At 37.8% G+C, this 22,741-nt stretch overlaps 1 protein-coding gene across 5 annotated transcripts in view; it reads left to right on the top strand.

Moving 5' to 3' along the window:
- The window catches only part of LOC150089235 (angiogenic factor with G patch and FHA domains 1), a 262,222-nt gene that overhangs the window by 129,717 nt on the left and 109,764 nt on the right, over positions 1-22,741 (top strand). For all 5 annotated transcript variants that reach the window (XM_090390393.1, XM_090390394.1, XM_090390392.1 and 2 more), the window contains 2 exons: positions 1,420-1,550; positions 10,417-10,516. In XM_090390393.1, the coding sequence (XP_090246519.1) occupies positions 1,420-1,550; positions 10,417-10,516 (231 nt within the window). The remainder of the gene's footprint in view (positions 1-1,419; positions 1,551-10,416; positions 10,517-22,741) is intronic.

Here is a 22,741-nt window from a genome sequence, read left to right on the forward strand (position 1 = left end):
CATAATGCAGAACAAAATGTCTTCAATGATCTTTGCATATTCAGATATAATTTTTCTGCTTCAGTCTTTGGACAATCTCGATACCAGACAAATTGCAAATGTCTCTAAAGAAAGAAATCGAGTAGCATCAGGGGTGGCATGGCCATTCAATCATCCATCATGTTTCATATCATTTTTTAGGAACTCTTCTTCGAGGAACTTTCAGGCATTAAGTGTTAAGGTCCCTTGACGAAGATGTGGCTGTGCACCTTTCTACTGGACATAACCATGTGTTTCAATAATGCAGTCCATCACGGAAAAGCATAAGGAATCCCTGGAGCATGGCAAAATATTCTGCCTGTTACAGCATTGTCGAAAAAGTAGGATCCTTCTAGATACTTTTTCATATCCCTGCTTGCAACATTCATCATGGATCATGTTGAACATGCATTACTTCAGTCTGTATTGGTTGTTCATAGACCTAATATCTCACATTCTGAGATCTGGTTGACAATTAAGATAAATCCGTAGCCAGGTAGGAAGGAGCAGCAATGCGTAGCACACGCTTCTTGATTAGACCAGGGTTCGAGCCCATCACCACCAAACACGGAGGATGCAGAAAGGTCAAGGGAATGATCACCGCATATTCCCGGAGCAATATGGCCTTAGTTGCTAATGCTCCTAAAAACCAAACAACAACAACAAGAAAAACAAGGCATTTTCACTAAACAATATTAAATAAATTCAACTTATAGAAAATGTCCACAGAATTTTGTCCTACAGTACATGTTATCATAATGAAGATTTACCTTGTACAAGGTGAATCTTATACAGATGGAATTTGTTAGAATGTTAGAAACTACTGGAGCTGGTTTTGCATTATTCTGACAGCTTCCAAATGTGTGGGAGACATGAAGCTCCTTGGAATTGTTAGAATTTGTCAAAGCATAGCCATTGTTGTCTTCTTCATTAGTAGCACATTTTGATCTACTGCTAGTGAAACTCATGGACTGTTACAGTTCTTTGGAAATGATCAGGTAATCTCATGATGGTTGGTGGCCTCTCTGGTGTAGCCTAATAAATTTCTATACAACAAAAATGCTTGAACCTTTCCTAACATAAATATTATAGCAGTTCCTTCCTCCAGTGTAGTTTCTTTCTATCCTATTGAAAATACATTGTGTATTTTCTAATTCAAATTAACCTAAAATAAAATGAAATTAAAATTTCTCAAGTAAAAGAGCCATCATTTATACTGTTAGAATTTTTCTGATTTCTTCATTACCTAGAGGTAATCAAGGATGGCCACTGTTCTGTGATGAGCCTTTTAATTTTGAAACTGAAATAACAAGAAAAAAAGGTCATAGGAATACTGTAGTTAAGTGGATGAAAGACAAAAACACAGATTAATGATGTAGATAATGTTCTTTTTTTTTTCAGCATATGAAATATGAAGAGCCCCAAAATTATGAAGTGAGTAAACATGGATACCTTGATCGTGCTCATGAAAGGAGGAAAACAAAAGGCAGTAGCAATCCATATGAAAAGGATGAAATTTCTACTCTGTCGTGGTAAATATTGTTTCTGATACTGAACTTTTAAAAAGTCCTTTTAATATAATTAATTCCCTAGTGGTTAATTTACTGATTCTATATAATGAAAAAAACCACACATTAAGATATCTCTCTATACATTAAAAAAGTTTTCTTCCTAGTGATATTTATTCAAGCCAATGGGAGAAGGGGCAGGACAATTACATCACTACAAATGCACATGTAAATAATTACATAGGTCATTTCCTGATTAGATTTGATTGGTGCGTTATAATGTTAGTATTATACATATAATAACAAAACTATATATTTAATAAAAAACTAAACTATTTACAATCATACCTCTACTATATCGGGAATATTAAATGGAATGACACAAGTGGGTTACTGGGCAGAATCGGACACTTGCTGTTGACAATATAGAGTGCATAGATGGGATACATAAACGTTCCGCGCATTGAAAGATAACTGCCTCCGCAATGTTCACCAACCTTATGCACTGTATAATACATGACAACACCCGGCATCAATTGATGATCCATTGTAATGTTTTTTGTATATTAATGTCAGCTAATGAAGACACCCGGTATATTTTGCACATTTGTTAATAGTTTAGCATTTTGTAAATATTTGTATAGTTTATAAATATTTTAGTCCTGCTCTTTCGGATGCAACAATATTCCTCATGCATTATGGAATCCAAAACAAAATGCATTTTCCTAAGTGACTTAGGTAAACGCAGGTAAATAATTACATAGTGATATTTATTCAACCTTGAGAATGCTTCGTGGTGGGGTAGCCAATGGGAGAAGAGGGATGTAGGTCACAGGGTACAAGTGGGCAGGGCAATTAAGTCACTACAAATGCACAGATAAATAATTACATAGGTCATTTCTTGATTAGATATCGAGCAGTGCATTTTGACTAATGTCTCTTTTACGTAGAAAAGATCTGACTTACTCCGTCATACCTCTGCATTTTACATAGAAAAGCGTGTGCATGGGTTAGCGCGCAAAGCGAGCAGGGGGTAAAACCCCCTAGTAACAATTAAAAAACATTGTTATTCTATATTAAAAGCATCATGTTACAAGACCTATACTGATCCCTTGATCACATGCAAACTCCTCTTGGTGGTCAGGATGTCTGGGCAAGTAGAAAAGAGAGAAAATGTCAGTCTTTGAAATAATCTGCAAAGAGAATGACTCATTTAAAGTCATGATTATAGAAACCACACATTTTTCTTAAAATTCAAAAGCAAGCAAGTAGCATTTTAAATGGTGTTATAGAAATATTTATAGTTTTAGAACAATATGCTTAACATTATAAATAACAATTGAAAATATTTTAAGAAGTAAAAAATTCAGTTTTCAGAGAAGACCTTTCTTTAATAAATTGCTATAGATTTAATTTATTCTATTAGAAAAAATTTTGCGACTTGTTGGGAAATATATTTTGCAAAGAGGAGAGATGGAATAGGACTAGTGTATGTCTGCTCATGGGCAAAAGTTGATGACGTTGTAGAGCAGATATCATCTTTTAAAGGCACAAAGGGTGATATTGTTGTATATCACCCTTTGAAAGAGTCTGCAATTCTGCCCAGACATGATAGGAGGGAGTATATGATGAGAGCCTTGTCAATCAGTTCGGCCCTGGAGAGATTGTGCAAGGCTCATGGGGTAGAATTTTTCTCAGCTTGATCTGTGCTTGTTAATAGGAGAGATTTTGCTGTTTGTAACATCATAGTTGCATCTTTAAGTAAATCTCACATCAGTACACTGATCACTGCCACCTAGCGGCTCCTTTATCTGTAAATTCCTAATACATGAATAATCACCACTGATAATCAGATTAAGAGTGTTACTCCCTCTGGTTGCCTCTCTAACATGCTGCTGTAGAAAACAATCATCCAATTAATCCACAAAAGCTTTGTTAGTGTGCGAGTGATCAACCAACAACTTCCAGTCAATATCTGGGAAGTTAAATTCCCCCAATTATAAGACACTCTGATTTACTGTCCCACTCTATTTTTCTGTATAATTGTTCATTGTACTCATCAGAGTCATTAGGCTTATAACAAACTTCTACCCTCATTTTTGCTTTCCCAGTGCTTATGTCACACCACACTGACTCAACATTGCTCTGTCCATCAATGTCAACTGAATGCACTTCCTTAGATTTTGTGTTTCCTAATTAACAGCATAATCCCTCCTCCCATCCTATCCTGTCTGTCCCTTCTGTACACATTGTACTCCCCAAATTCCAATTTTGCATTCCTTATATCTGTGGGACACCACGTCTCTGATATCCCAACAATATCTGCCTTTGATATCTTGACCAGCACTTCAACTTCATCGAAATTATTTACTGTACTCTTAGCATTGGTGTTCATGCAAGCACACATGTACCTCTTCTTACTCTTAGTTACTCTAACACAGCCCATATATTTACTTGTTTCTTGACTCCCAGCAGTTCCTGAAATCCCTATCAACTTGCTTTCCAAGCTGCTGCTCATTCCAATATGCAAGAATCATTTCCCCTTCTGCCTGCGGCTGCTGTTAATCTATTAGTCTGTGAAACCCCCCCCAAGTTAGCAGTTTTCTGACCCACCTAACACTGCCCGATAGCATCTGCAAATATTCTTGAATCCTTTCTATTTAAGTGTACTCCTCCCTGTAGAAGCAATCTCTCCTGTTAACAAGCACAGACCACACCAAGAAAAATTCTACCCTCTCAGCCTTACACAATATCTTCAGGGCCGAATTGATTGACAAGGCTCTCATCATATACTTCCTCCTATCGTGTCTGGACAGGATTGCAGACACTTTCAATTTTCAAATTTAACTGTAATGCAAGACTTTTTTTCAACATTGACCTGTACTTGTTAAGTAAATTTGCAAATCTCCTATACTTAATGTCATTAGGCATACAACATCACCTTTTGTGCCCTTAAAAGATGATATCTGCTCTACAGCATCATTAATTTTTGCCACTGGCAGACATACCCTGGTCCTATACCACTATCCTTTTTTTCTCCGATTCCCTGACAATTGAATCACCAACAATAACTACTTCCTGTGGGACCAGCACATTTGCCCTGAAGATTGCAGCTGTGTTGCCTGGTGCACAAGAGTGAGTTCTTTGATCTGTACAAAGAAAAATCACTTTATGGAAAGTTAAGTTCAAGGACTATTCAGATAAAAGGTTAAAGAACAAGGGTATCAAAAATACTAGCAGGCTGGGAAGATCACCCATGTTACTTCCATATAAATTTTGCATTGTACAATCAACAATATTAGTAAATGGGCCCAAAAAAAATTGCATTTAGAATTCCTAACCATGAGACAATTTGTGTACAGTTCTGTTGAAAGAGAAATTTCCATCCAGGTCTTAAATTAACAGTGGAAGGAACTAGGCTATCCACAACCAGCCTTATAGTACAAGAAATAGTAAAATTCCTGTTTTATCCTTTACCAAAAGCTAAAGAATTTGTAAACGTTTTTTTTTTCTTTTCTTTTTTTCAAAGGGAAATGAGTTTATAAATTACTGTTACATAAAATTTTATTTGCAAAAATTAATATAAAACTCAGTTAATTTGTAGTTGTTTTATTTTTATTATTATTTTTTTATTATTTTTTTCAAGAGAAGTTTTTATGTACCTTATCAGGTGTCTGTTACTCACAAGTGATATGGATGAAATTTACTCAATGCTTTGTGTGTGGAATCATGATTTTATTATATCCATAAGAGTTTTGTTTCTTACAGTTAAATATTAAATTCACCACCTTCTTGAAGTGAAATTAGTGATAAAAACTTCAAAAAGTTCTCAGATAATTGAAATTTTAGGAATTTCCCATTTTAGGAGGGATGTGAATCTGTTGGAATGGGTACAGAGAAGAGCAACATGATTAGTCAGCGGAACAATTGGAGATAACAATAGAGACTTCAATTCTGTAAATTGCAGCATCTGGTAACTAGGCATTTGCAAGGAGACCTGATTGAAATGTTTTAGACTTTAAATACTTATACTAATATTTCAGAAAGCTTTTGATACTGCTCACATAAAACACTACTACACAAGTTGGAGCAGTGTGACATTAGGTGCAAGTTACTATGAATAAAGGGATGGTTGAGAGGGAGAAGACAATGGTTATTAATGGTCAGTTCTCTTTTTAAAGCCCGTCACCACAAAATACGGAGGATGCGGAAAGGTCAGAGAATGACCACTGCATATCCCGGAGCAATATGACCTTAATTGCTAATGCTCCTAAAAAAAAAAAAAAAAAAACGAATCTCTTTTTAAATTAATATTCTGAGTGGAGTCCTCAGGCTTCAGTGTTGGGCCAATTATTCTTTACAATATTTATTAATGATATTGATGAAGGCATATCATGGAAGCTACTAGGCTTTTCATATCAACTAAGAAATACTATTCAGTTTAAGTCTCAATGGATGTCAAATGAAATAGAGACTCGTGGCAGAGAAGAAAAATGCATGGGATACATATAAATGATCAGGCGACACAGAAGCTTATGCTAGATATAAGCTAGTCTGTAATCAAGTCACAAAGGAGTTTCGGCAAGTGAAGGCAGATTAAAAGAAATCTCTGGAAAAAGATGCAAAGAAATACAACAAATACTTCTTTACTTATTTAAACTCTAAAAGGAGGTGAATCAGAAGAGGAAGGAGGAATGAATCAGATTTGTCCACTTGATAGCCATGGTTCGACTGTCGATGATCCTGCTCAGGTAGCTGAAAAACTGCATGAGTATTTTGCAACTACATTCTCACATGAGGAATTGTCTATGGAAGTGGAGGCCAGTTTATCAAACACTTAACAAGAAGCTAAATGATTTTATAATAACTGAGAGGAAAGTGAAAGAGAAATTATTGAAGTTAAAACATAAGAAAGGAACCAGGAGTGGATGGGATCTATCCAATTATATTAAGAGAGGCAGCAAAGGTAGTAAGCAAACCATTAGCCATAATCAAAATTCCTTTTTTGGAGCATTTTACTTACCAGCTTAATTTTTATTTAAAATATCATGCCAAATAATAATTGAATAAAGAAACATAAGAAGTTATTTTAAGGCTATTGACCTATCATGATTCCTTGTATCCATATCTATTTTCGTGTTCAGTGATTTCAAGTAAAGCATCGTAAATTTCTTCCGTTTGGTTTCTCAGCAGCTTAAGTCTCTATTCTACTTTCCGATCGGGTGTCAGACAAAGGTTTAACTGTTAAATTAGTTATACAGCTACTCCCCGAAGTACGTAAGGGTTGTGTTCTGTGGAACTATACATAAGTCCCGTGGAGGCAGACCAGGAACCCAGTAGATTTAATTTACTCTGGCAGGTCCTGCCACCTAATTTCCTGAGATTTCAGTGGCTAGGACCTAAAAAAAAATTTTTTTTTTTTTTTTTTTTTTTTTATCTTTCGTGTTGGGGGGGGGGTAAGAGCGCTAGGATTTGAAAGGCCGAAACTATTGGCTAACAGTAATTTGAACATGATTAAAATTGGATGTGTAGAGCAATCGCTTGTGTACAGATAAAGTAGGAAGGGGAGACTAAAGACTGGGGGGGAGAGACAGAAATATAGAGCCAATAGGAAAGACAACCCCAGTAGGTGTCAGTGGGGCATGCCCATGCCCACCAGAAGGAAAAATGGGGGAGGGGAGGAGACAAGAGGACAGTCACCTCCCCCCACCCCCACCAGGGAAGTGGGGTGGAAAGAAAGCCAGGAAAGAGTGCCCAGCTCGGTCGCCAAATGGCACACTGGCAGCAAATCTGCTGTTCAAGGTGGGGAAAAGATATGGGTCCAATGAAGCAGTTGGAACCATGTCATTCGTGGGCCATGTGTCCATCCAGGTAGGTTGAGGTCAGTCACGTTTATAGGTTCTCTTTTGCATCCCGGAGGGGTCTGGTCTGTTGATCCTGTTTCCATCATCAGGGAGGGTGGTCCAGTGCCTTTTCCATCCAGTGAGCCCATCATTTCTGTGGTGTGCATCCTATTCAAGTAGGTTAGTTGGGTCAGACAATTTCTGTTTCAGTGGTGTATTTGCTCATAGTCCAGTTGTCGAAATTTAATGTCTGCTACAAGGCATACTGTGCCCTTAGTTCCTGATTGCAGAACAGGTTCTTCTTCTAGCAAAGAGTTCCGTGCGAATCTGGTAAGGTTCTTATATTTTTTGTCCAAGAGATGATGCTCCTGGCCTCGCAACAGGTAGGTCAATCTTGTTATTAGGTTTCCACGTAGGTCCTCGTAGTTTGTACATTCATGCATGAGGTGGGTTCAGCTTTCTGGTTCGCCACATCAACAGTTGGGGTCTTGAAGGAGGCCCAGAGATGCGTTTAGGTAGGTGGTAGACATCAGAGTGCCCGGCACATGGATGACTGGACCTAGGGTGTCCCAGCAGAACATTACCCAAAGCATGACACTGCCGCCACTGGCTTGTTTTTGTCCCATGGTGCATACAGGTGCCATCACTTCCCCCAGGTAAATGACGCACACGTCCCTGGCCATCCACATGATGCAACAGGAAATGTGATTTATCAGACCAGACTACCTTCTTCCAATCACTCAAGGTCCAGTTTCGATGCTCGCATGCCCATTGTAGGCGCTGTCACCGGTGAACCATGGTTAGTATGGGCACTCAGAGTGACCTGTCGCTATGCAGCCCCATTTTCAGCAGGGTTCGACGTACTGTGTGTTGCGACACATTACTCCCGTCACCAGCATTCCAATTACTGGTGAGTTGTGCCACAGTTGCCCTTCTGTTGCTACGTACCATCCGGGAGAGACTTCACTCACCTCGAGCATCGATGAGCCGTGTCATTCGACACCTCGCTGGCGGTTTGTGGGTTCTCCTCTTCGGACCACTTTTGGTAGGTACTAACCACGGCTGACTATGAGCATCCCACCAGCCTTGCCATTTCAGATGTGCTCTGATCCAGTCATTTGGCCTTTGTCAAACTCACTTAAGTCTGCTGCCCTTCCCATCTGAAGAAGAGTAACACTGATTAATGGAGCTCAGTACCAGGTGTTTTTTATACTGTGTCCCGACCCATGCACGTGCCGTAGTTCACCTGCAGTTGCTTTGATTTGCATAACTGCTCGCTGGTCATAATGTACTGCACTTGTTTATGTACTGCTTGCATATGTACTGCACTTGTTTCATGCTTACCTAAAATAGCAGATAAATTTCTCGTTACTGAATCCAAATTGATTACTTAGTTGGTTTTTACAACCGCCAAATATCTTGCAACAAAAGCAAAATACAGAATTTCGTGATAAAGAATAAAATAACCTTTGACCCTTTTCTCCATTTTATCAGAATTTTTATATAACAAACATCTGAAAATTTTCTTTGACTTTAATCGGAAGGATATTCTCTATTTTTAATTTGAGTAGGATAATTTTGAATTAGATAATCGCCTTGTTTCATTGTCAGGTTTTCTGGCCAATTACCTGGATCAGTTGATAATGATATATTTGAGTCAATATTTATTAAATATAATTACTAAGGGGAAATTTTTTAAAAAATTGCTAAATAGAAAATTTCGCTATTAAGAAGTTCATTAAACATAGATCAGACTTGTATGTGTCAAAAAGTTTTGCCATCCTCCTGAACTGCCACCTGTAAGCAACGCTTACCTCGCCTGCCAACTTGTGGCAACCCTGGTTCTGAGGAAAATAATTGCGTCACTGGTTAAATAAATAATACAGATCATCAAGAGAAGACTTTCAGACACAGCATGGTTTTTGTAAATGTATTAAAATATTTGATTACATTTAATAGGCATTTTCATTTTTCGCAATAAAGTCTTTTTAATTCTGTTATTAATTTTTCATGTTTCATTATGTCCTTTTTAATATGTCCCTCTTTTATTTTTTTGTTATTTTATCTTTTACAGCAAAATTGCCTTAAGGCTAATTAGTTATGCAGCAAAAATGTTTGCGGCAAAGATGTTTATGGCAAAAATACCTAGAACTTTTGTACACACAAGTATACATGCACCTTTTCTTATTCTTAGCTACCCTAACACAGCCCATCATCTTTTAAGAGCACAAAAGTTGTTCATGTTGGCACTAATGTACTGTATACAGGTCTGGAGGCCTCATTTTAGGAAGGATGTAGAGCTGCTGGAACGAGTACAGAGAAGGGCAATGAGATTGTGAATGGAACAAAGGGTTGCTCTTACAAAGAAAGGCTTAAGTTCTACAAATTGCAATGTCTGGAGACTAGGCACCTGTGAGGTGATCTGATTGAGGTGTACAAGGTCCTGAATGGCTTGAGCATGCTCAATGTTGATAGAATTCTTCCTCTTGCTCAGATTAGTTGCCTGAGGGGACATAAATTCAAATTGAGGAAAGACAGTTGTAGAATAGATGTGCGTAAATTTGCCTTTAGCTAGCGGGTGGTTGGTTCCTGGAACAAACTTCCATCTGTAGTTATAGAAATTAACAACTTAAATAAATTCAAGGCAGAAATTGACAATCATTTGGAATTAATGGATGGGTGAAATGGGAAGGGTTTTTTTTTTTTTTTTTTTTTTTTTTTTGGCGGATACTATATAAGCTTGCTTTCTTGCATCATATGCCTCTACTAATGCTGCTTCATGGTCAGAAGTGATACATTTTATAGTTTAGCCTTGCGACATGTGAGTTATGCCATACAGAAAAAAACACAAGAAAAAGTTTATTTTTCCCATTTTTATCAAGGTTAGGCACCATAATAGTAAAAAACAAAAGAGTGTAGCCACACTTATTAGTTTTAGCACCAAGTCAGTTAATGTGTTGAAAAATAAAAATAAATAAAAGGTTGAAGAATACTGTATATGCATGCATGTGTTTAGTTTGCTTTCATTATTTTTCCTCCTCCTATAGTTCAATTTCTCCAGAAAACAAAGGCTACAAATTGTTGAAGAAAATGGGTTGGTCAGAAGGTCAAAGATTAGGTAAAACACAGACAGGAATTATAGAACCTGTGAGTAATCTTCCATTTAATTTTATAGTTTAATATAGATTAATATAATATATATATTTTTTTTTTATCTTAGTTGAATGTACATTTGTTGATCATTTGAATCTGATTATTATTTTATTGTATAAATAAGAGCGTCCATTCATTTTCAAATATTTTAAACCAATGGCTCTCACAATTTCAGACATTGACCAGTAGTATACACATGATAGCTTTGAAGACTAGTGTTCTGTGACTGGACAAGCAGGATTATCTGCTAATTAAATAAAAATATTGTAATATAATTTGTGATTTTCAAATTTTTTTAAATATAATATTAGATTTTTTTATGAATGTTACTACATTTCTTCCTGCAAAAATGTATTTAAAATAAAAGCTGAAACCTTGTTTACAACACGCTTCTTGATTAGACCGGGGTTCAAGCTCGTCACCACCAAATATGAAGGATGTGGAAAGGTCAGGGAATGACCACCGCATATTCCCGGAGCAATGTGGCCTTAGTTGCTAATGCTCCTAAAAATCAAATAACAACAACCTTGTTTACAGTAGTACTCAATTTCCCCCATCCATACAACAGAATTTAAAAATGTTCTGATAATGCTAGGGTAGTCCATTTTCAAATTAAAGAGTATAACAAGCCTCTGGTAGTAAAGTTCATCATAAACAAAAAACTGTGATAGTGATTTTGTAATTTTCTAATTCAAAGTGTGGTGTATTTGTGTTTCATCACCAGTAGCAATTCATGGAACTAAATGCTTCTCACATGTCATCTAGGCAAGAAACACCTAGAACAAGTATCTGAAAAATGTCTATGGCAACGATAATGCCGATAGAAGTATAGCTGGACTGAATCAGTTGTGTTGATGCATTAGAACAAGGAAAAGCTGATCTCCATAGCCAGTTGTCACCCGACCTCAAAGTTACAGCGAAGAACACATACCGTGTGGATGGCATCATTTGATGCGACTAACAGGTCACATAAGGGAATTTGTGCCACTACCAAGAATTAGTGAAGGAAGTGCAAATGCAATAATTAACAAATTGAGTTAATCCAAGAGGTGTTCACAGTTTGTTCCACAAGAAATAAGAATTTTATTGCAATAGGTATTTGTAAAATGGTTTTCTGCACATAATAAAGCAACTCAAAAAATTTCTTATCACACAACTGCACTTCAGTAAGCCTCCGCACGGGTACCTTTGGTAGCACGTAGAACGTCAAGATGATTAGCTGAATTCATTCCAAGTGTTTTGGGGCATCCCTTGAGAAATGGAAGTCACTGCCTGTTCAATCCAGTTTTTTTTAATTCTGTGATGTTTACTTTATTTTTTCCATACACTTTGTCCTTTACATAGCCCTATACATGTGTTCTATCAGCAAGATGGGGAACCGCACACTGGAGCCTGCATGTGCGTGATTTCCCCAATAAAAATTTCCTAAACAATGGATCGGCTGTGATGGTCCCACTCCTTGGCTCCTCATTCTCCGAATATCACACCTGTGTATTTTTTTATATGGGGCTACATAAAGAACAAGGTGTACAAAAAAGTTAACAACGTCACAGAGTTAAAAGACTGGATGAAACAGGCAGTGACTTCCATTTCTCAAGTGCTGCTTCAAAGCACTTGGGATGAAATTGGCTACCACTTTGACATATTATGTGCTACCAAAAGTGCCCATGTGGAAGTTTATTGACTTGCATTGTGTGATAAGAAATTTGTTGCAGATGTTTTTATTAAATGCAGAAAACTGTTTTACAATATCTATTACAATAATATTTTATCAAGCTTCATAATCAGGTGAATAATTTATAAAGACACCTCGTATTATGTCTGTATGAGTATACAGGGTGTCTCAAAAATATTGGTACAAATGTTTAGGAGAGGTGGGTAACATCTAAAGGAATGTGAATCGCATAGGAACCTATAACCGGAAACATCACCGTAAGTCAGTACACAGCGCTGTTCATCAGTTCGCGAGAGGGAAAATTTCTGGTTTACTCATTCAAGCAGTAGTCGCCGCACGAAGAGCATGCATCGATATACGAACTGTGAGCTGGCAGACATGCACCTAGTGTATGGATTAGCAGAGGGCCACACGGTGTGCACCCCCATGCGGCACAACATCGCTTCACAATAAATGTGTGGGCAGGTATGGCCGGTGACTGCTTAGTCAGCCCATACCTGTTACCATCCCGCATGAACTCCGCTGAATATCGGATCTTTCTTGAACAAGTTCTACCAGGGTTACTTGACGATGTTCTAGCAAATGTGAGATGCAACATTTGTTTTCAACATGACGGGGCGCCTGCCCATTGTGGAAGATGTGTTCATGACCATTTAAACAGGCGTTTTGGGCGTCGATGGATTGGCCGTGGTGGATCCGTAGCCTGGCCCCCCACGCTCATCTGATTTATCGAGCCTTGATTTCTTTTTGTGGGGGGGGGGCCTCAAATCTATCGTGTATGAATTGCCTGTGGAGACGGAAATGGATCTCGTGGCGAGACTCGTCTGCGCTGCTGCTACTGTCAAAGAAACTACAGGTGTGTTCGACCGTGTCCGCCAATCCATGCTGCGTCGGTGTCACACATGCATCGCGTCTCATGGTGGAACCTTCGAGCATCTGTTGTAACATCATGAAATGCATCCATGTTGTACTCCGTTGTTCATATTATGTAAAATGTTTGCCACTAATTACTGTTTTGTGTCATTTCTGCTTCTTGTGCCTCTGCACAAGAAGGTGCAGAGGCACAAGAGGTGAATCGCATAGGAACCTTATGGGTTCCTATGCGATTCACATTCCTTTAGATGTTACCTACCTCCCCTAAATGTTTGTACCAATATTTTTGAGACACCTTGTATATTCAAAAGCCAACTTACTTGTTCAGCAGGCAAAAAATTCTAGAAAGGAAGGAAAGATTAATGGTTATTCTGCCAGATAGGCTAGGATTGACATTAGGATTCCTTGGGGATTAGTGCTTGACCTGCTTCTGTTTTGGATTTTCTTAAATGACACCTTTGAAGGGATGCAGCACACGATGGCAACATTTTCACATAATGTGAAGGTTAGAAGACTAAATAGTTCTGGCTCAGAATGACTTAGAGAGGATTCAGCAATACTCAGATAAGTGAAAAGTATGTTTTAATGTAAGAAAATATGGGGTTTTACACTTATGAAATAACTACCCCAAAATAATTTATATGCAACGAGGGATTGAAAGGGTTTGAGCACACTCAATGCTGATGGAATTCTTCCTCCTGCTCAGATTACGCATTTGATGGAGCATAAATTCAAACTGAGGAAAGACAGTTGCATAATAGATGTGTGAAAATTTGCCTTTAGCCAGCGAGCAGTTGATTGCTAGAAAAAACTTCCATCTTTCGCTATGGAAATTGATAGCTTAAATAACTTCAAGGAAGAACTGTGCAAACTTTTGGAGTGAATGAAAGTGTTCCCTGAAAAGGTACGAAGATGGGCAATGCATCTGTTGAGATTGGCCGAAGGGTGCCTCTATGAGGACTTAGAATAATGAGAACTACAGAGTTTGGTAACTAGGTACCTTAGAGGGGATCTTGCTGAGGTTTATAAAGTTGACAGGAATGATAAAGTGAATGAAGGTGAAATTTTCATAGTATTAAATGATACTGAAACTAGGGGACAAAAATCAAACTAAGGAATAAGAATTATAGACTGGGATGTAGGAAGTTTTCCTTAATCATTGGAACAGTATAATGATAGTGTTGTATAGATTTTGTTGTGTGACAGTGAGTAAACTTAATGGTCCATGAGCTACAATAGTGAATAATCTGAGAAGCAGTTTGAGGAACTGCTTGAATCTTATTTGAACTCTGTGATCTGGGTAATACATTCCTGATTATAAATTATTTTTTTACTAGGTTTCATTTGAATAATTTTGTGTATATATGGTGGGGTTGCCAAAGGTTGGTAGACACCACCTAATACAATAAAAAAATAAATAAAAATAAATAAATAAAATAATCATTGGAACAAGTTGCATCCACGGATTTGGGAAATTCAATGACCTGTTCGATTGGTGCCTATGGGAAGGTGAAATATGTAGCGTAGTTTTTTTTTTTTTTTTTTGTTGTTGTTGTGTATATTTTAAAGAAAAATTAGGTTAATGTAGCAAAAGCTTCCTTGCAAAGTATGGCCAATTATAACATCGATACTAATCTGCTTAATTCACAAAAGCTACAAATTAGTACATTTCCTTCTACACAAGGAAATGTACTAATTGAAGAAATGTCAAAGTTCATAAATGGTTTCAACTATGACACTCCTATAGCTGTGACAAAATCACAAGTTGTGATTTCATGATCCAGCTCTAGTAATGTAACGTTCCCTTTTGGAGTACAAAGTGATAAGTTATTAGCATTAGTTGAGGCATATGATGCAAGAAAGCAAGCTGATACAGCATCAGCCAAAAAAAAAAAAAAAACCTTCCCATTTCATCCATCTGGTCACTCCAAATGTTTGTCTAGTTCTGCCTTAAATTTATTTACAACAACAGATGGAAGAGTGTTCCAGCAATCAACTACCTGCTGGCTAAAGACAAACTTCTGCACATCTATTCTGCAACTGCTTTCCTCAATTTGCATCTATGCCCTCAGGTTCGTAATCTGAGCAAGCAGAAGAATTCCATCAGCATTTAGTCTGCTCAAACTATTCAAGGCCCTATACACCTCACTCAGATCACCTTGCAGATACCTAGTCTCTAGATGCTACAACTTGTAGAGCTTAAGCCTTTCTTTGTAAGAGCACCCCTTTGTTCCTCTCACCAATCTTGTTGTCCTCCTTTGTATTCATTCTAGGAACTCTACATCCTTCCTAAAATGAGGTCTCCAGACCTGTTTGCACTACTCAAGGTGTGGCCTGACCATTGCCTTGTACAAAGGTATAATCACCTTTTTTTCTCTGCTGGAAAAATTCCTATATATCATTGACTCCATGACCTGCTCTAGCAGCCTGTCTGCACTGTTCATAGATCTTCATATCTTACTGCACAAAATCCTGGCACATAACTTACATGACCTTACATTTTGCATGCCCTTATGATATCCAGATTGGTATGAGCCATTGCTTTTAATCATCTCTGCTGAATGGCTGAGAATGATGGTTGCTTAGTTAAGTAGTGCATGGCCTTGGAATTGCTTAACCCTTTGCAGTCCAATGCTGTGCCCACTGCAACATTGTAAAATTACACTTCCAGTCTAATGTGGCATTCAGTGCACATGTCGGTATTTCCAATTACAAATTTGTTTTCTAGTTGTTCTGGTGCAATTATTGTATTATCATCTATTTACATTTCATAAAAACAAACCTGAATAGCTAGATCATGTTTATTCATGTTTATATTCAATTATTAAAACAGGCGAGTTTTTTTTTTTTTTTTTTTTTTTTAGTTCTCTTGCAGTCAGATGTTGTGGCAGTGATAACATCAGCATTTCCATTTCCAAAATTTAAGAGCATGGCAGTTATTATTATTATTAGCCATATGGTGCAAGGAAGCCTGAGGCTTATGCTGCACCACCAGGCAAAAAAAAAAAAATTCCCTATTATCCTGAGAGAGGGCAAGTAGAAAGGAATCACCAAGAAAGAGAAGAATGATGATATCCAGCTCAGGACCCTGGGTGTGCCAAGCCCATACTCACTAGATGTGAGCCCCTGGGGGTAATTAGATAATGTTAATGGCAGTTAACAATTACTTATTTGTTAATTAGTAGAGCGCACAATCAAATGGCAACCTACATATACTGCAGATTAATGCCCAGAGATCAAGAGCAGTAGCTGATGAAATCAGACCAGTGTGCAACAGGGAGCAAATTAATATAGCGTGCACACAGGAAAGCTACTCAGTGAAAGGTCAGCCTGTAGGATACTTACTCTCAACCCACATATTTTGCACAGATGAACCAGAATTATAAGCTGTGATTGTGGTGCTTAATAAGGACATAGTTACCATCTGAGAAGAGCATAATGAATTTATAAATTCATTATGCTCTTCTCAGATGGTATGCATAGGAGTGGAGTCAGATCCTGCCTCACTTTATCTCTGCTGTGTGTATTGTAATCACTCAGCAAATATTAATATCTGCATTAGGTATATGGAACTGGTTCAGAGTCTCTTAGGTAGAAATTTAATATTTGTGATGGATTTATGGTTAATGGAGAATCGAACATCAACTTAACAGTTTCTAACATAAGTGCACTAGTATCATGAGTGACTAGCGAATAAGAGAAGACTGGATCTATAGTGATCATCGGACCATTGACTTCTCTGTCAGGGGCATGCCAGGACTAACTCCATCCCAGGAACAGCTGCAACGATTTGTGGGTCAACTATGCAAGGTGGGATAGATTTGAGGAATGTATTTGTGTCAGGGAGGATGCCGTAGAATTATTACATTCTCACCATGAATTACAGCATTCTCTTTTTGGGGCTTCCTGTGCATCTGTGAAATAAAAGAACTGTAAAAAGATCCCTGTTAAATGGTGGTTGGGTGAGTTAAGGATAAGGTTAATGCACTTCAGGCTGTAGAATGCATACATGTGCAGGATAGCAAAATCAAAATTAATCGCTTAGAGATTAATAAGAACCTGTGGGAGATTGTATATAAGCTGTGTACTGGCAAGACCCAAATATGAAATGGGGGTACAGCATATGCTATTGGAAGTATTGAGGAGGAAGTACAACATGGAGGGAAAATATGTCTTCGATCTTGGATCATCTGATTGGGGATGCTGCCTCTGTTCAAGATGAAGAAACATATGTGTTGATGAAAAGGCTGAATCATGTTTATGTTGGAGTACCGGGTGAAGATCCTGCTCAATTTGGATCCATTCCTCTGCGTATGTATGCAGTGCACTGAATAAGGATTAATAAATGCCTGGGAGGGGGTGGACCTCATTGAAAGAGAGGTCATTAAATGGGCTCATCAGTTGGTTCCGCAGATTCTTGAGGTCATCAATAGCTGTCTACAAGAAGGGATTTTTCCATCACCATGGAAGAGTGCTTTACTAAGGCTCCTATTGAAGGCACCATCTGAGGCAAAAAAATGATTCTCAATCTTATCAACCTATTGCCCTCCTTTCTTGATTAGAAAAGGTTTTTAAGAAAACGCTTGCAAGAAGGATCATAGATTGTTCAGAAAGAAACCTACATTGGCCTGGGAAACAATATGGATTCACTCGAGGTCAGAGGACAGAGGATGCACTTCTAACGTTGCAGAACCACACATTAGGGTCGAATAGTATGGCCTTGGAGTCTTTATTGATTTTCAGGTAGCTTTTGACTTCATTCAATGGGACAGTGTACTTGTAATGTTGCAACTAGGAGGCTGCCGAAATAAGATCTTTAGAGTGGTGAATAACTACTTTCCATCAAGTGATCAGTTGATTCGACTGTATGAGAAGTGACCAGGGGATGCCCACAGGGATCTGACTTTGTACCCCTGAATGGGTACAAATAGGCCTTGAATGGGTTGAGCACGCTGAATACTAATGGGATCCTTCCACTTGTTCAGATTACGAACCTAAGGGGCATAAATTCAAATTAAGAAAAGACAGATGTAGAATAGATGTGCGGAAATTTGCCTTTAGCCAGCGGGTGGTTAATTGCTGGAACAAACTTCCATCTGTCGTTGTGGAAGTTGATAGGTTAAATAAATTTAAGGAGGAACTGGACAGGCATTTGGAGGGAATGGCGTGATTTTTTTTTTTTATTGCTGATGCTTCATAAGCTCATACACTTGTTTTCTTGCATCACATGACACTACTACTAGTACCACTCCTAAAGTGAAACCTTGTTCTGGAGGATTGGTTGCATAAGGACTTTAAGCATACAGCAATGGTGGCATAGGCTGATGACCTCGTGCTGTTTATTGAGGGAATTGACAGATACAACTAGAAGCCAGGCCACAAACATTTTACCTGAACTTAGGAAGTGGTGTTTGTTATGCAAATTAACTGTGTCAGGAACTAAAACAAGGACAGTGGTTTTTAAAGGCTGTTTGTCAAGTGGAAGACCCCCAATTGTGAGAATGAATGGGTTGAGTCTACTTCAGCAAGGCAATTAAATTATCTGGGAATTATGCTTGATGGTTCTTTAATGTTCCACTCGCACATTGCATATGTATCTGATAAGGCAAGAAAATTTATTGGGATGATCACCTGGATCACTAAGGTTCACTGGAGAATAAAAGGAAAAGAGTTAAACTTACTACGTAAATGTGTGTTTATCCCAATGGTCAGTGTTTCTAGGAAGCTCATTTCAGTTCAAAGGATAAATCTACTCAGGATGTGCATGGCATGCAGAACTGTGTCGACTCCAGATTTACATGTGTAAACTGTAAAATTACTTATTGATCTACATTTGGAGGGAATTGACCTGTACAATGGGTTAGCTTATTCTGTGCACTATGTTATTACGAGCTCTTTTTCTGAATACAGAAGTGGACATCTTATCCACGGAGAGAGATCTGGCAGGAGCACTGGAGAGTGTGTGATAAAGGAGTGACTACCCAAAAATTTTTTCCGAATGTAAAACATGCAGCATTGATACAATCTAAATGGTTTGCATCAAACTTACAGGCTATGTTCTTATTAACTGGTCATGGTTCAATTAATGCACAGTTGCATGACTTGAAAGAACTAGTTGTCATTGTGGTGAAATGGAGTCATGGGAATATAATGATTTAAGAGTTGAATTGTTATCTCAGGTGAGTGATCTCAACATTATAGTAGAAGGCTGTGAAACAATTCTAGGGGAAACACAAGATAACTTCTTGGATTTCCAGGACTTTGCCACTGCTGTATTTGATAGGTGAAGGAGGCTTCTGCATCTGGACGCCTGGGAATGGTAGTGGAGTACACAATGGTTTATGAACTGGCTTAGCTAGAATTCTGAAAACTTGGCTTGCTGGAGTCATTAATTCGTGTTTTGTAGTTGCATTCAAATCCTCATCTCTTCTGGGCAGTAGGTCTACTAATTTAGAAAATTGGAGGTCCCTTGTGGTAGAATATGACTCTATGGTAAATCAGGCTCTTGTGATCTAGAGGTGAGGATCTTGAAATGCTTTGGAAGTCAGCTGTGAATGTAGGTGGAAGATGTGTGCAGTATTGTAGGTACATGGCTAGCTTACACAGCTCATAGTTTTCATATGAAGGATTGTGCTATGTGAGGAACAGAATGAACGAATCTGTTTTGGTGGGAGTGGGAAAGAATGTTCCTGAATCTGGGTGGGTGCCCATTCCCACTTCTGCATCCATATAAGCAGTATCTTCAGTTTCCTCCTGATATTTCCTGGCAGTTCATGGTACTGTCAGCATTGTTGTGATTGTCACGGGTGGCTCCTTGTGCTGGCAGTTCTGTCTCAGGCATCTACTTGTGGTGCATACATTTCTCAGCAGAATACCTTATTCCTACACAGACTGGGATGTAGATTCTTAAAGAACTTGATATTGTGAGAATTTCCTTACTCACTTATTTCATTTGTGAAATGAAGACTGCAGAAAACCAAATAAAGGTGAGTAAAAAACTTGTGCAACCATTGGCATTCAAATTGTGAAATTTGTTTTCCTACTGTGCTGGCTCAATTACTGTACTGGAATATATTTATACTTCCTATAAACAGTGAAAAACTAAATCAATGTTCATATTCAATAGTTAACAGCATGCATTTTTTCCCCCTGTCTTTTTTCAAGCCCAGTGTAGAAACTGGTGTGACTGTTGGCATTTCCAATTATAAAATCTGTTTTCCTGCTGTACTGCCATCCATTTTTACTTCATATAAATAATCTTAAAAAACCCCACCTTTTCTTACTATTGAATACACCATAAATTGTCAAACTAATAGAGTAAGCTTATCTGCAAAAAGATCTAAACCTCCCAAACACTTCCTAGTTCATTTCACAAATATACGTGGTCTCAATTCTAACCTCAACGATGTCCATTTCCACTTGCAGTCTGCCAAATCCCATGTACTTTTTCTGACAGAATCTCAGTGTTGATTCAAATACGGCTCATCTCAGATGCCCAAATTATTCACTGTATGATTTCTTTCACCTCAAAGGTGGTACTTGTGCATATGTCCATTCCAATATTCCCTGTCAGAGACCTGGTAATTTGGAATCTCCTCTTTTCGATCTTCTCTGGCTTAAAATCTCTCTACCTCATTGTGTCAAATTCATCTGTTGTCTACCATTTTCCCAACTCCACTAATCACTTGGAGCTCTTTGACTTCCTCTCTTTGCAACTTGACTTGGCGCCTCTGTAGCCAGGTGGGAAGGAGCAGCAGTGCGTAACACACGCTTCTTGATTAGACCGGGGTTCGAGCCCGTCACCACCAAATACGAAGGATGCGGAAAGGTCAGGGAACGACCACCGCATATTCCCGGAGCAATATGGCCTTAGCTGCTAATGCTCCTTAAAATCAAATAACAAACAAACAAGCAACTTGACTTTCTTTAGTCAAACTTTCCTAACATTGAGGTAATTTTCCTTGGTGATTTTAATGTTCACAACTCCAGCTGGCTTCTGTTTTCTAGTCACACCGACCAAGTTGGTCGAGATACTGAGGCTTTTGCAATTACTAATGACCTTGCACAGATTGTTCATTTACCTACAAGGATATCGGACAATCCTAACCATACAGCCGACACGTTTGATCTTTTTCTCACAAACAACCCTTCTGAGTACATGGTTGAAGTAAATAGTCCTTTAGGCACCTCAGATCACAACTTGGTGATTGTCTACAGAATTCAAGTCTAATATCAACAAATATCTTCTTTCGTCCTCTCAACCTCCAACCCAAGCATGGTACTAAGTACTATAGGTTCTAATACCTCTTGTGTTTGTGGTTTTCATTAAAAAAAAAAAAGTATGTATATATTCATTTATTAACAACGGGCAGCTTTTTTTTTTCTCTGTGTAATGTCACAAAGTAACTCATACGCTGCATTATAGTGAAATATTTAGACATGCAATCAAGATCTACTAAAGGGCCTTTCTGATGGCAAAATTAAGAAATTGTTATACTGAAGAAACTGAGGGGGGAAAAAGCAAACTTATAAATAAGATAGGGTCCGACTGTTTCATATGGGGTGGCTTCACTAAACAAACTAAAGGAGTTTTTTTGAGTTGTTATTAAAATGAAACTAAATGAAAAAAATGATTTGAAGAAATATGTCCGAAGAATTAAACAGAGAGTCGAAATTTTCAGAAAAATGTATTTAGCAGGAAGAGATTTTTGCAGATGATGCATCTCTGCTCATCCACAAAAGGACATGCAAGGAAATCAAAGTGGCGACTCTAAAGTAGAAAACGTGGTCAATTATCTGGTTGGAAGGTTTGTGAATATTTTCTTCCAGGAAGAAATATTACATTAGAACTTGTAAACTGTTTTGTCATTCTGTTTTATATATCATCTCAGTTAAACATGAAAATAAATGATTTTTGAACAATACATTTCAACTCTTAATTTTTTTGATTGATAGAGCTGACTGCATGGAGAAGACAGTGAAAATAATGCTGCACTTCAAAGGCTTAAATGCTATAAACATTTAAGCATTTTAGTTCATACCAAAATAAATAAAGTTAGAAGAATGATTTTGACCTAATAACAGGAATTTTTATTGCCACAGTCATGGATAGTCTAAAACAAAAGGAGAAAATATTGTTTTTTTTGTTCAGTGAGGAAGTAATTTGTCACATGTGACCACATGGTGCATAGTTCCCACTAAAAATGTTCTTACAAATGCTGAGGTAATACAAATTTCATCCAAGTGATAGTGCATCATTTTCACAAAAAACTTCATTTTGAAGTTTTTTGTGAACAAGTTTCCAGCACTGTTTAGTGTATTTAAAGATAAAGAAATAGATGAAACAATAGGTGTTCTACAGCATCATTTCTAGCAGTTTCAGTTTGAGAACTTACCAGATGCTATTACAAAAGAAATAATATACAGTAGTCCTTGGTTGGGGAACTAACCAGTGTGCAAGGAAGCTTTAAATATAACATATTATCCAAAGTCATGCTTTCCATTATAACAATACTTCATAGCAGTGCTAACTGGGAACAGATATTCAACCAGGTGAAATGGGGAAGGGGGATGATTTCAAATCTCTTTCTGGTGTAGCTCTGGAAATGCTTAGACAGTAGGCTATTGTTATAAACAAAATTTGTCTCAACATTTCTGAAGAGGGCAAAGTA

The sequence above is a fragment of the Mastigoproctus giganteus genome, chromosome 2 (genome assembly GCF_048544385.1).
Source record: "Mastigoproctus giganteus isolate SK-2022 chromosome 2, ASM4854438v1, whole genome shotgun sequence".
Taxonomy (NCBI): domain Eukaryota; kingdom Metazoa; phylum Arthropoda; class Arachnida; order Uropygi; family Thelyphonidae; genus Mastigoproctus; species Mastigoproctus giganteus.